Source organism: Zootoca vivipara, chromosome 6 (assembly GCF_965207765.1).
Source record: "Zootoca vivipara chromosome 6, rZooViv2.hap1.1, whole genome shotgun sequence".
In the NCBI taxonomy this organism is placed as follows: domain Eukaryota; kingdom Metazoa; phylum Chordata; class Lepidosauria; order Squamata; family Lacertidae; genus Zootoca; species Zootoca vivipara.
In genome coordinates, this window is record NC_142589.1 from 86,482,146 (window position 1) to 86,495,207 (window position 13,062).

General features: G+C 47.7%; 1 protein-coding gene across 1 annotated transcript; it reads left to right on the forward strand.

Annotated features, from left to right (window-relative positions):
* The first annotated feature begins 43 nt into the window (after positions 1-43).
* Positions 44-12,751, forward strand: BABAM1 (BRISC and BRCA1 A complex member 1). Its single transcript, XM_035120958.3, has 9 exons — positions 44-902; positions 2,461-2,792; positions 3,063-3,121; positions 8,234-8,354; positions 9,519-9,597; positions 9,756-9,780; positions 10,137-10,266; positions 11,638-11,724; positions 12,191-12,751. Exons 2-9 carry the CDS (start codon positions 2,514-2,516, stop codon positions 12,389-12,391), a joined length of 981 nt encoding a protein of 326 aa, XP_034976849.2. The 5' UTR covers positions 44-902; positions 2,461-2,513; the 3' UTR covers positions 12,392-12,751.
* Positions 12,752-13,062: the final 311 nt, after the last annotated feature.

Here is a 13,062-nt window from a genome sequence, read left to right on the forward strand (position 1 = left end):
CCGCCGCGGCTCCCTCACAGCCGCTGTCGCAGCAGCAACACTGTCCCCGCCGCCATCTTGCTTTTAAAGTTTGAGGCTTCCCTCTCAAGCCCTGCCTGGGTTTCTCATTGGCTGGTCGTCGCAATGACTGACTGCCTGGTTGCCCAGTAGGAAGAGGAATGAGGAGGGACTGGTAGGCGGGGGGGGGGGGAAGAGAATCTTCTGTGTGGATAGGTTAGAAAGGGGCATGAGGCCTCTGCCCCTTTTTCCTTTACCCGCCTGCCCTGTTGATTGGTCTGGAGTTGGTTTTTACATCACTTGATTGACGGTATAGTTGGCTCTATTTGTCCCCCATTCAGCCCAAGAAAGACATAGAGGACTCGGTACTTTTGTCCGCAGACAAGATTTCCGGCTTATTTTGGTAGACTTGGCTAAACCCCATCTTTTCTTTTTGGATTTACACCCTGACTTTATTTATTCATGACATTTACTGTATTTGCATTCATCCATTTATTTTTTTATGCCATTTATTTGCATCTACCCATCCAATGATTTATTTTGCGTTCCTTCTATTATCCACCCTCTCTACCTTATTTCTTCATTACATCGACATCCTTTTCTATGCCAGCCTTCTTTATAACTACTTCAACCAGGGTGATTCAGTTGCATTCCAGCTGTCTGGAAGGGAAACAAAAAAACAAAACCCCAATCTATTGTAGAATTGCGTCTTTCAACAAACAGCTCCTTTGCACGGCGTTCGGAAGTGAGAACTACAAATCCCAGCATCCATTGCGAGGAGAGGGGGCAGGCATATGGTTCTTCCCTTCCCTACACTTCCGGTCTGGTTTGCAAGAAATCTTATTTTCCCAGTGAACGATCACTGGTTTTACAGGTTGCTTGCGTTTGGAACAAAAGGGGTCGAGGTAGGTGATTTTCCAGGAAAAGGGGGAGGTCATATATGGGCTGCTTTGGATGAGACGATAAAGGATGCTAAACGGATTATATTTGGTACAAAGCCTCCTTTTTGTATCTGGAAAGCTCACCTATTATGGGGATGGGGAGGAGCTGTCAAGCCCTGCTGCAAAGATAATTCATATAAATTTATGCTTCTGGTTGCAAAGGAAAATCAGAAAGATGGTGACCCTATGAGTTGTGCAACCAATTTCAGTTGTGTGTGTGTGTGTGTCAAGTTGTCATGATTATTGCAAATTTCTCTCTTAGCTTTGCAAACTACACCAAGCTATCATGCTGGGTGAATGATAAAAGCCAGGATCAGAGCATGATACCGGTAGCCTAGCTCTTGCAAGGGACATTGTTTTTAACGCTGCAGCTCTGTTCTTGCAGAGCTGGTCTTGTCAGGAGCAACAGCCAACTGAGTGTAGAAATGGATAAGATATGTGGTAGAATCAGAGATAAAGCAAGTTAACTGTACAGTATACATAAGAGTAGACCATCTCTTGCTCCATGAACTTATCTGATCTGCTTTTAAAGCCTTAAATGGTCCTGCAGCAGGAAGTTTCGTAAGTTAATTTTGCATTGCTCCAAGAAGGACTTTACCTGATCCACCACAAATCTTTTGCCTGTTGCTTTTCCTTCTACTTTTTACATTTTGTACAGAATCAAAAAGTTACAGCCCAGCAACATCACCTTGTTTACATTCCTAAGCAAAATGTAAACTCTCTCGAATTTATATTGTGGATACATCTTACTATTTTGACTGAAGAAAATCTATGGGGATGAACAACACAAATGTTATCACTGTAGAAAAGCTTGAACTTATTTAGGGTCTAAAAATCATACATTGTAAGGATAATTTGGGAAATGGTGTTTTCATGTCATTAAATAGATTAAATTGACTGCTGCCACATACTGCTTGAGTAACAATTTCTGGGAGTCTTAATTCAAGAGAGTTTTTGCACTCAGGTCTTGCCATCCGAAGCCCTTTTAAATGTATTGTGGGAGGGGAGATTTGTTTGTTTGTTTGTTTGTTATGGTTATTATTTCTATTTATTGTTATTTATTGCCTCTGTATACCGGCCATATACCCACAGGTCTCAGGGTATATATAAAATATAAAAAACACAAAATACATAATAAAAACAAGAATGTTGAATTATTTGTTTGTTTCTGTTCTTCTGTTCTTATTTTTATTATATATTTTGTGGTTTTTACATAGTAATGTTATGTTGTGACCTGCCCTGAAATATTGTTATTGTTATTAGGCCATGGTGAGAACAGGAGGCTGGATTAGACGAGCCCCCTTTGGACTGATCCAGCAGTCAGGCTTTTATGAACCTCCAGGTCCAGAGGCAGTCTATCTGGATTCCTAGTTTCTTAGGGGTATTTGGCCACTGTGAGGACAGGAGGCCCTTTGGCTCGATGTCCTTATGCTCCTGATCAGGGCTCCCCCCATTCTGGATCTGTTGCCCCCACCATGGATCTGTCACCCCCCAAAACCGTGTTGCTTTCTCCCCTTTCCAGGAAGGCCTTCCGGAACAGCAAACCTGGACTCCCCACTCGACCGTGGTGCCCTGATGGATACGTCGGAGCCCAGCAGTGCGACGGAGGAGGAGGAGGAGAAAGTGACGGCCGAGCTGCGCCCCAGGACCCGCTCGAACCCCGAGGGCGCCGAAGACCGCACCCTGAGCACCCAGGCGAGCGTGGGCAGCCGCAGCGAGGGGGAAGGGGAGGCAGCCAGCACGGGGGACAGCCCCCAGAGCGCCACGGCCACCAATGGGAAAGGCTGGCCTCCTACAGTCCCACCCACCGAGTTCCAAGTCAGGACGCCACGGGTCAACTGCCCGGAAAAAGTGGTGAGTAGCTTATTCTGTCCTCGACTTTTTCGGGCCAGCCCCTCCTTGGTCCCATCTACTCATCCTAGAAGAGGCATTTTTAGAGATTTGTTGGACAGTTTGGGATAGCTTAGTTGGTAGAGCAGGAGACTGTTAATCTGGGGGTCATGGGTTCAACCCCCACGTTGGGCGAAAGATTCCTGCATTGCAGGGGGTTGGACTGGATGACCCTTGGGGTCCCTTCCAACTCTACAATTCTGTGGAACATGACCTTGATATTCTCTCTCTCAGATCATCTGCCTTGACCTCTCGGAGGAAATGTCCCACTCGAAACTGGAGTCGTTCAACGGGTGAGTGGCCTTTCCCCTTCTGGTCGGCTGACATTTTTCTGTTGCAGAAGAAAATCAGAAGAAGGCGATAAGCCTTGGCGGTTTCCCACATGTCTACTGCGCAAGGCGTTTTGATGAAACGGGCAAATGCGGAGCCTCTAAAACCTGGCTTTCTGCAGTCATGTTCCCCTCACTGCACCCCCTAAAAAACAAAACCCCAACAAATTTGCAGAGGACTGGTATATACTGGTTGGCAGCTTGTAGCCCCTATGCCAGATCTGAGTGTGATACCATTTGGCCCTCTCAAGAGCACCTGCCTGTGAAAATAGAGATGGATAGGGAGTGAGGCCTGTGCTCCATCTAGTTCAGTATTGTCAGCACTGGCCGGTAGTGTCTCTCCAGGGCTTCAGACGGGGGTCTCTGCCAGGGCTACCTGGAGATGCCATCAGGGATTAAAACTGGGACATTCTGCATTCAGAGTAGGTGCTATTCTCCTTTCACTTAAGACAAAACTAAGATTCCAGTCCTCATCTATATATATATATAAATGAAAACTGGGCATGTCCGTTCCTCTCTAATGTTCAACGAAACCGCTTGACCGATAGCGTTGAAATTTGGACACAACGCCACATGCGAATAAGAGAGTAACCTAAGACAGTTTCTGTACACAGATGTCACACCTGGGCCACGTAAAAAAAACCCAAAACCCCGTGTTTCAGAACACACAACTCACGCCAAAGTGCATGCTGGGAAATAGAACCCAGAAGCTGACAGTTCCTTTTCCAAGGGTGGGGGCCAAGGAATGGAGATACAGTAATACCTAGTTCGTAATAGTTCGTAACCCGAACGCGATGCGCAGCGCCATTTTGCGCATGCGCAAAGTGTGATTTTTGCGCATGCGCAGAGCGCGCGCATGCGACGCTTCTGCGCACGCACGCGCGGCGAAAACACTGTTCGCAAACCGAGGTGTTCGTAACCCGAGGTACGACTGTACAGGGAGGAGGCCTCAGCTCTCATTTACATACTAGGTTGAGCCAAGGCCTACAGACTAGGCTTCGGCTCTACTTTACAGCCTACAGACTAGGCCTCGGCTCTACAGCCTACAGACTAGGTCTCGGCTCTACTTTACAGACTAGGCCGAGTGGAGCCCTGGGTGGGGGGTGGGGGAGGAGGGACCGAATAGGTTATGGGTTGAGCCAGGGTGGGGGGAGTCACAGGGATGACCCGGGGGGTGGGGCGAGGGGGGACGGGATACCTCATGGATCACAACAGGATGGGAGGAATCACAGGGATGAGACACAACAACGGGGGGGGGGGACAAAGTCCAGGGGGGAACGGACACATCCTCCCCCTTTCCTGGGAAACAAGGACCCTGAGTCAGGCACAGCAATGCGTGCCCGGGCCAGCTAGTGGCTTAATAATAATAACAACATCTCTCTGCAAACCGCTTGTGTTCCATCATGTTTGAAAGCGGCCCTCGTTATCCCAGTCCCAAAGAAAACAGCAATTAACTGCCTAAATGATTAAAGACCCATTGCACTAACATCTGTAGTGATGAATTGCTTCGAGAGATTGTTCCATCTTAGAACATGTTTTCCACCGGACTTTGATAAACACCAGTTCGCCTATAGGAGAAATAGGTCAACAGATGATGCCATTGCTACAACCTTGCAGCGAGTCATCTGGAGAGACCAGGGAATTATGTCAGAATGCTGTTTATTGATTATAGCTTGGCTTTCAACATTCTCATCGGAAAGTTAAGGGACCTGGACCTTTCTGCTAACATCTGTGATTGGATTAAAGACTTTCTGAGAGATCGGACACAAAGAGTGAGGATTGGACCTGTTACATCTACCTCCCTGAAGCTCAGCACATGCACTCCACAGGGATGTGTGCTAAGTCCATACCTGTATTCGTTGTGTACATATGATTGCATTTCATCTGACCCATCTACTGCAATTATTAAGTTTGCTGATGACACCACCATAATGGGTTTAATTACAGGCAGTGACCAATCTGCGTTCAGGGGGGAGGTTCAAAAGGTATCCACATGGTCCTCAGAGAACAATCTGCACCTAAACATTGGCAAAGCAAAGGACATGGTGTTGGACTTTTGGAGGAAGAGAGGGGAGCTAGCCCCATTGTATATTTGGGGGGTGTGGTGTGGAGAGAGTCTCTTCCTTTAAATACCTGGGAGTCCATCTTAGTGAGGACCTAACTTGGAAGGTCAATACAGCCCAGGTGGTTAGGAAGGCCCAACAGAGACTTCATTTCCTTAGGGTCTTGCGAAAGAGCAAGGTTGGACAGCAACTGATGATTTCCTTCTATCAGTCCACGGTAGAAAGTGTTCTCTCATACTGCATTATGGTGTGGTATGGACAGAGAGTCCCTACGGAGGGTGGTGAAGACAGCACACGATATCGTGGGTCTGCTAGATGTTATCGCGGGAGACCGTTGCCTCAGAAGAGCGAGGAACATTCTCAGGGAGGACTCATACCCTGGCCAGCACCTTTTTAATCTCCTGCCCTCGGGCAGGAGATATAGAAGCATGATAAGCCGCACCAACAGGTTAAAGAACAGTCTCTACCCATGGGCCGTGAGGCTTCTGAATGGAAGACAGCAACATTGCAGCCGACGTTCGGGGTTGATGGTCGTATGACAGCACACAGAGTGTAACAAGGACTGAGAGATTGGGGGGGGGGCTCATTTAATCTCACTGTAAACAAGTGGTACATTGACAAGAAAGTATTTCTATAATAATAATAATAATAATTCCTTCAGTAGCACCTTAAAGACCAACTAAGTTTTTATTTTGGTATGAGCTTTCGTGTGCATGCACACTTCTTCAGATACCACTGGTGCATGCACACGAAAGCTCATACCAAAATAAAAACTTAGTTGGTCTTTAAGGTGCTACTGAAGGAATTTTTTTATTTTACTTCGACCCAGACCAACACGGCTACCTACCTGTAACCAATAATAATAATAATAATAATAATAATAATAATAATAATAATAATGTGAGTGTCTGGAGGTGGTTGGAGGATGGATGGCAGCTAACGGATTGAGGTTGAATCCTGACAAGACAGAAGTGGGGGACAGGGAGAAGGCAGGTAGGCGGGACTCCTTCGTCCTGAATGGGGTAACTGTGCCCCTGAAGGAACAGGTGCGCAGCCTGGGGGTCATTTTGGACCAGGGGTCAGCAACCTAAGGCCCATGGACCGGAAGCAGCCTGTGGAGGTTGTTTGACCGGCCCACGAGCCACCCCCGAACCGAGCCGCTCGCTCGTGCGCTGCGCTAAAACGACGCAGCACGGTGCGGGGAAATCGCATCTGCACATGTGCAGACACTGGAAATCGCAGGTGCATGCACAATCCGGCCTGTGGAGGGGTCTCCGTGTGACCGATCTGGCCCAGGCAAGATAAACTTTGCTGACCCCTGATTTGGACTCACAACGGTCCATGGAGGCGCAGGTCAATTCTGTATCCAGGGCAGCTGCCTATCAGCTCCATCTGGTATGCCGGCTGAGACCCTGCCTGCCTGCTCCCTGTCTCGCCAGAGTGGTGCATGATCTGGTTATCTCCCGCTCGGACTACTGCCATGCGCGCTACAGGTACATGGGGCTACCCTTGAAGGTGACTCAGAAACTACAATGTTTCTGTTTTTTGATGTTTTATTCTGTTTTTAATCTGTTGGGAGCTGCCCAGAGTGGCTGGGGAAACCCAGCTGGATGGGCGGAGTATAAATAATAAATTATTATCAATATTATTATTACAACTAATCCAGAATGTGACTGCCAGACTGGTGACTGGGAGTGGCTGCTAGGACCATATAACACTGGTCCTAAAGGATCTTCATTGGCTCCTAGTGTGTTTCTGGGCACAATTCAAACTGTTGGTGCTGACCTTCTGACCTTGACAGCCCTAAACAGCCTTCGGCCCTGTATACCTGAAGGAGCATCTCCACCTCTGTCATTCAGCTCAAACACTGAGATCCAGCGCCGAGGGCCTTCTGCGGGTTCCCTCACTGCGAGAAGTGAGGTTACAGGGAATCAGGCAGAGGGCCTTCTCGGTGGTGGCACCCGCCCTGTGAAACACCCTCCCATCAGATGCTAGGGAGATAAAGAATTACACAACTTTTAGAAAACATCTGAATGCAGCCCTGTATAGGGAAGTTTTTAATGTGTATTGTTTTATTATGTTTTTGGATATGCTGGAAGCTGCCCGCAGTAGCTGGGTGAACTCAGTCTGATGGATTGGCTAATTAATAATAATAATAATAATAATAATAATAATAATAATAATAATAATAAATTATTTATTTATATGCCCCTCACCTAACTGGGTTGCCTCAGCTACTCTGGGCAGCTCCTCGCAAACATTTTAAGTCACAAAAAACCTCTCAAACATTAAAAACAGGGCTGCCTTCCGATGTCGTCGTCTTCTTCTTCTTTTAAATATTTTTATTAAAACAAATTTACCAAAACAATTTAACAATCAATGTACCCAATCACATTCCTCCCCCCTTTTATTCCCTCCCACCCTCCATGGACTTCCCTCAGCTCCCCTCTCTGGTTTGTTTATACATATTGTTCTCTGCATGTTGTAATTTTGTACATATCATTTACCTTATCTATCATCTCTTTTACTAATAAAGTTGTGGGTGTTTATTCAAAACCTGCTAAGAAGTCCAAATCTTTTTAGATGCAGTAATTATCTTTTTAGATGATTTGTAAAAAGTTCCCATTCTCCCTTGAAGTCACGGTTGTCCTCCTCCCGTAGTTTGTATGTTAACTCCTTCCGATGTCTTCTAAAAGTCAGATAGATGTTTATTTCCTTGACATCTGATGGGAGGGAATTTTTAATAATAGGACTGCTTCAACTGAAGAGAGTCAGAACCACTAGTTCCATCTGGCGGTACAGTAGCAGAAGATGATCTTTCCTTGGGCTCCATCTCACTGAGGTCCTTTTAAAACAGAAAAACACCAGAATATTGAACCTGGGACATTCTGTGTGCCATGGATGTGCTCTGCAACGGCACTCTGCTCCATTCTGAGAGAGTGCTGATCCCCACAAATTTGCTCACAGGCATATTCTCTCTCTTTCTCTGTCTGTCTGTCTGTCTCTCTGTAAGATCCAAAACCAACGCTCTGAACATCTCCCAGAAGATGATAGAGATGTTCGTCCGGACCAAGCACAAAATCGACAAGAGCCACGAGTTTGCGCTGGTGGTGGTCAACAACGACGTCACCTGGGTACGTTTGGGCTTCTTCTGTCTCTTTTCTCTGACCACCCATCTGACTGCAGACTGCTCAGGGATTGTGGTTCATAGAATCATAGAATCATAGAGTTGGAAGAGACTACAAGGGCCATCTAGTCCAACCCCCTGCTGAGCAGGAAACACCATCAAAGCATTCTTGACATATGCCTGTCAAGGCTCTGCTTAAAGACCTCCAAAGAAGGAGACTCCACCACACTCCTTGGCAGCAAATTCCACTGCCGAACAGCTCTTACTGTCAGGAAGTTCTTCCTAATGTTTAGGTGGAATCTTCTTTCTTGTAGTTTGAATCCATTGCTCCGTGTCCGCTTCTCTGGAGTTGTTATTGCCCCCCCCCCCAACTGTGACAGCTTCTGACCTGCACCGTCACATTTCACACAGCGGTTGTGTTTCTTTGCCCAAGCCCTTTAGCCCTGGAGGAGATACTAGAATCATATAATTGTAGAGCTGGAAGGGACCCCTGAGGGTCATCAACTGCAACCCGCTGCAAGGCAGGAATCTTTCGCCTGACGTGGGGCTTGAACCCACGACTCTGAGATTAAGAGTCTGATGCTCTACCGACTGAGCTATCTCATGTTTTCTGCTCCATCCCCTCAAACAGTTTGGATGCCCTTTCCCAGCTTCTCAATCTCCTTTTTTTTTTTTGCAGGGAGGTAAATAACCTTCCTACTTTGTAGCTTTTCCTTTGTCTTGCGATGCTCAAGGAGTTCAGGGATACTTTAAAAAAAACAAAACAATTTTATAAGTTGTGTGCCCTTGTTTCTCAATTTGATCCTTTTACATGGTTGTGTACGTTTGGTGGTATTTTATGCATTGTATAAATTATGCCATTATTTTTATTGATTACAGTTTAGTAATTCTTTATTGTAATTGTAAAGTGTAAACTGCTTAACCGCTGATTTTTAATTTTACTGTTGAGTGGTGTATTCTAATGGATAGCTGAATATTGCTTTATTTGATATAAGCCGTTTAGTTTAAAGTTATGTTTTTATTGTGACTTTTTGTAGTGGATCAGGTTTGTAAACTGCCTTGTGTGCTGTTACATAGAAAGGCAGAACACAAATCAAAAGTGAAATGAAATGAAGACGGATAATCACCTGCATTGTTGTTTTCTCCCCCCACCCCCACCCCACCCCACCAGCTCTCTGGATTCACCTCTGATCCTAGAGAAGTTTGCAGCTGTTTGTATGACCTGGAGACAGTGGTGTGCAAGTCCTTCAGTATCCTTTTCGCTGTGTGCCGGCAGGATTGCGGCGGGTTGGGCTAGATGACCCTTGGGGTTCCCTGATTCAGGGGATTTTTGGATCTGGACTGGGAGGGGCTGGATACCAGCACACTGCAGAGAATTGTCCACCTTAACTTTTCTCCCTCCTTGAAGATCTCGAAGGTCTTTTCAGCCTCATGTAAGTTTCTCTCCTTCATCCCGGTGGGACGGGCACAGGGTTGTTCCTGGGATGTTTCAGACAAGAAACCCTTTCCCTGGAGATGCCAGCGGGGACTAGACCCCTGTGACCTTCTGCACTACCTCACTGTGACCCACCCCTAAAAAAATAAGGTGCTAGTCCTCATGATCCTCCATTAAATGCTGAGTCGAGCAGGAAGGATCCTGGTTGCCTTAGGAACAGGGGAAGTGGGCTTTCCCCATTGCTCCCTCTAGCTCGGGGGGTGGGGGGCGCTGGGCTTGGAGAGCCTGCAGGAAACCCGCTATCAGCCCAGGTCCCCGGACCCAAACTTCCCTCCTTCTCCCCCATCTATGCAGACAGCAGAAGACAGAACTGCCCGTGACGGAGAATGTGCAGAGCATCCCACCGCCGTACGTGGTCAGGACCATCCTGGTTTATAGCCGCCCGGCTTGCCATCCCCCGGTCACAATCACGGAACAGATGAAGGTGCCCGTTCCTTTTTTCACACACACACCCTTTTATTTCTTTCTCTTTATATATAATTTTTATTAAGTCTCCAATGATATTCCAAAATGCTTGTCATCGTATACAGGTGCTTGTTTTTTAATCAAATACATAACGCCTTCTTGACTCCCCACCCCTCCTTTCCTGATGTTTGCTTTCATTACTCCTTTTTGTTAGCTGTTTTAAAAACACGCACGTTTTCATGATCTAAGCCCCAATATCGTCGGTTCTTTTACTAACCCGCTGCTTATACTTCAAACCCTGCCTGCGACTTCATGTACGGAGGATGGTTTGATCCATGGTCTCCATTCTTAGACGATTCAACATGTTGTCCTCTTAGTTTAGCAGTCAATTTCAGCATAGCTCATCAGTTTCCTAAGCCATTCCGCCTTCGCTGGTAATCCCCCCCCTTTTTTATCCCCCCTCTTAAAAACTTCCTGCCATATTGAATGTCTTTCCCAGAGTGGGCTGACAGAGGAGAGCTGTATCTCTCCCATATGTCTGTGTGCATCTATCTGTCTATCAATTTGATGGGTAGTAACATTCCTTGTATGGGGGAGCAGAATAATAGAATTGGAAGAGAATCATAGAATCATAGAGTTGGAGCAGAAGGAGTCCCGCTACTTCTGGGGCAGTTTGTCCACCTTTGGTCCCCCCCCCCCCAGCACTCAGCTCTCACCTGTGGCTCCTAGAAGCTGCCAGCAGGCGACAACGGCCACATCCCAGGAGTTGGCTTTGACTAGCTGACCGATCCAGGTGAGGGGAGCTGATGGGTCTCAAACCCTCAGTGAGTAAGGGGCTTCTCTTGCATGCGAAGACCCGCTCTGGTGGATGGAGCACATGAGACCAATGGTCAAGAAGGCAGTTTCTGCCCATGCCATAAAGGGAAGCGAGGGGCAGGTGGGGCTCATCCACCTGGGAAGGGAGCCCATCTAGGAGAAGGAAAACTCTGGCCCTAAACCTCCGCTGCCTCGTGCGACATCTTCGGGAGAAGAAAAGGCTCAGGAGTAAACCCTTCACAAATCCAGAGTGGAGTCCCTAAGGCGCCTTGCATGCCTCCTTCCGGCAACTCCTGCAGCCGAGCTGGTGCCAAACATATTGCTCTGCTTCCCTTTGGATCCCATCAGCAAGGTCAAGGGGGGGGGGTCCTGTTGTCTGGGCAGCCCAGGACCCCCAGACACATTGCCCAGGCTTGCGCCCACTTTGGTACTCTTAGTGCAGCAGTTTGGCTTCACCCTCTGAGGTGCACTCCATTGCCTCTTGAGACCGATGGATGCAAACTAGTAAACTAGTAAATCTATATACCCTGCTTCCATTCGTGACCGTGCTGCTGCTGTTGTCTTTTCTGCACAGAAAATGCTCCAGTGCCCTTATTACTACTTTGACGTGCTCTACATCCACAATGGCTCTGAGGACAAAGAGGAGGAAACCAGCTGGAAGGTAAAAGGCATTGCTGGGCCAGGGGAGTGGGCAGGGACACACACTGATGTCCCCTGGATGTTGCCAATCATCCCTCAGCAGCCAGCTTGGCCAAGTTCAGGAGCAGATTGCTGGCAAGAACTTACTCCACTGCTGAGAGAGATGTGCTGATTGTGGCTGCCAGACTAGTGACTGGGAGCAGCCGCCGAGAACATATAACACTGGTCCTAAAGGATCTTCACTGGCTCCCAGTACTTTTCCGAGCACCATTCAAAGTGTTTATGCTTTAAAGCCCTAAATGGCCTCAGCCCTGTAGACCTGAACGAGCGTCTCCACCTCCATCGTTCAGCCCAGACACTGAATACTATTATGTTAAGTTATATGTATAGCCGCCCAGTGGCTGGGGCAACCTAGTCTTGTGGGCGGGGTACAATATAATAAAATTATTGTCATCATTATACCTTTGCGGTTCCTCTCTCCTCTCCAGGAGACCTTTGCTTTCTTCAGCAACCTGGACAGCAAAGGCACCAACTACAAATACGAAGTGTCCCTAACCGGACCGGCCGTAGAGCTGCACAACTGCATGGCCAAACTCCTTGCCCACCCCCTGCAAAGACCCTTCCAGACCCACGCCTCCTACAGCATGCTGGAGGAAGAGGAGGCGGTGGAGATTGAGGCCGTCGTGTGACTTGGGGGGGAGATGCGGACCCGAGGGGGACACACACAGAGACACTCTCTCTCTTTGCAAAGCATCTGCCAGGCCAGCAAATGTACCAGTATCTCTGCAGCCAACATTCCTCGTGTCCTTAGCGTTGTTGGCGATTTAACTCTCTGGGTGTTTCTTCCGTAAATGCAAGCTGTCTGTCAGTCCCCGCCCCCCCCTCACCAAAGCTGTTGCCAGATATTGTTGGGGGCTGGGGTAAACGACTTAGGGGTGTAAGAAGTTGGCTACCCTCCTTTTTCGTGGTCTGTAGTGAAGTGGGCAGAGAGGAAGGGAAAAGGGGATGTTGAATGTCAACTGATTAAAAAGGCCTTTCCAATGGTTAAAGCGGCCCGTCTCCTGAGATTTATTTGCGTTTTGGGAATTTAAGAGGGTTCCCCCCCCCCCCGTTTCTTTTTGAATAAATTTTATTAGATTTTATAAAGAGAGATACATGCCTCTTTTGGTCCGGGGAGACCAGCAGGAAGGAGAGCTTGTTGCTTCAGGAACGGGGGACACCTGTGCCTCTCTCCCTCCTGGCCTCCCTCCTCTCCTGCTTCAGCATCTGCCTCTGATTCTGGACTGCCCTCTGCCACAGACTCTCCCTGCTCACTTAACTCCTGTTATCCCTTCCGTTTCTGACACCTCCTCTTCCCATT

Excerpts from the sequence above, each read along its gene's own strand:
- BABAM1 (XM_035120958.3), top strand. The coding sequence starts at position 2,514 with ATGGATACGTCGGAGCCCAGCAGTGCGACGGAGGAGGAGGAGGAGAAA. Across the intron at positions 10,267-11,637 it reads CAATCACGGAACAGATGAAG|AAAATGCTCCAGTGCCCTTA; the intron begins GTGCCCGTTCCT and ends TTTTCTGCACAG. Across the intron at positions 11,725-12,190 it reads AGGAGGAAACCAGCTGGAAG|GAGACCTTTGCTTTCTTCAG; the intron begins GTAAAAGGCATT and ends TCTCCTCTCCAG.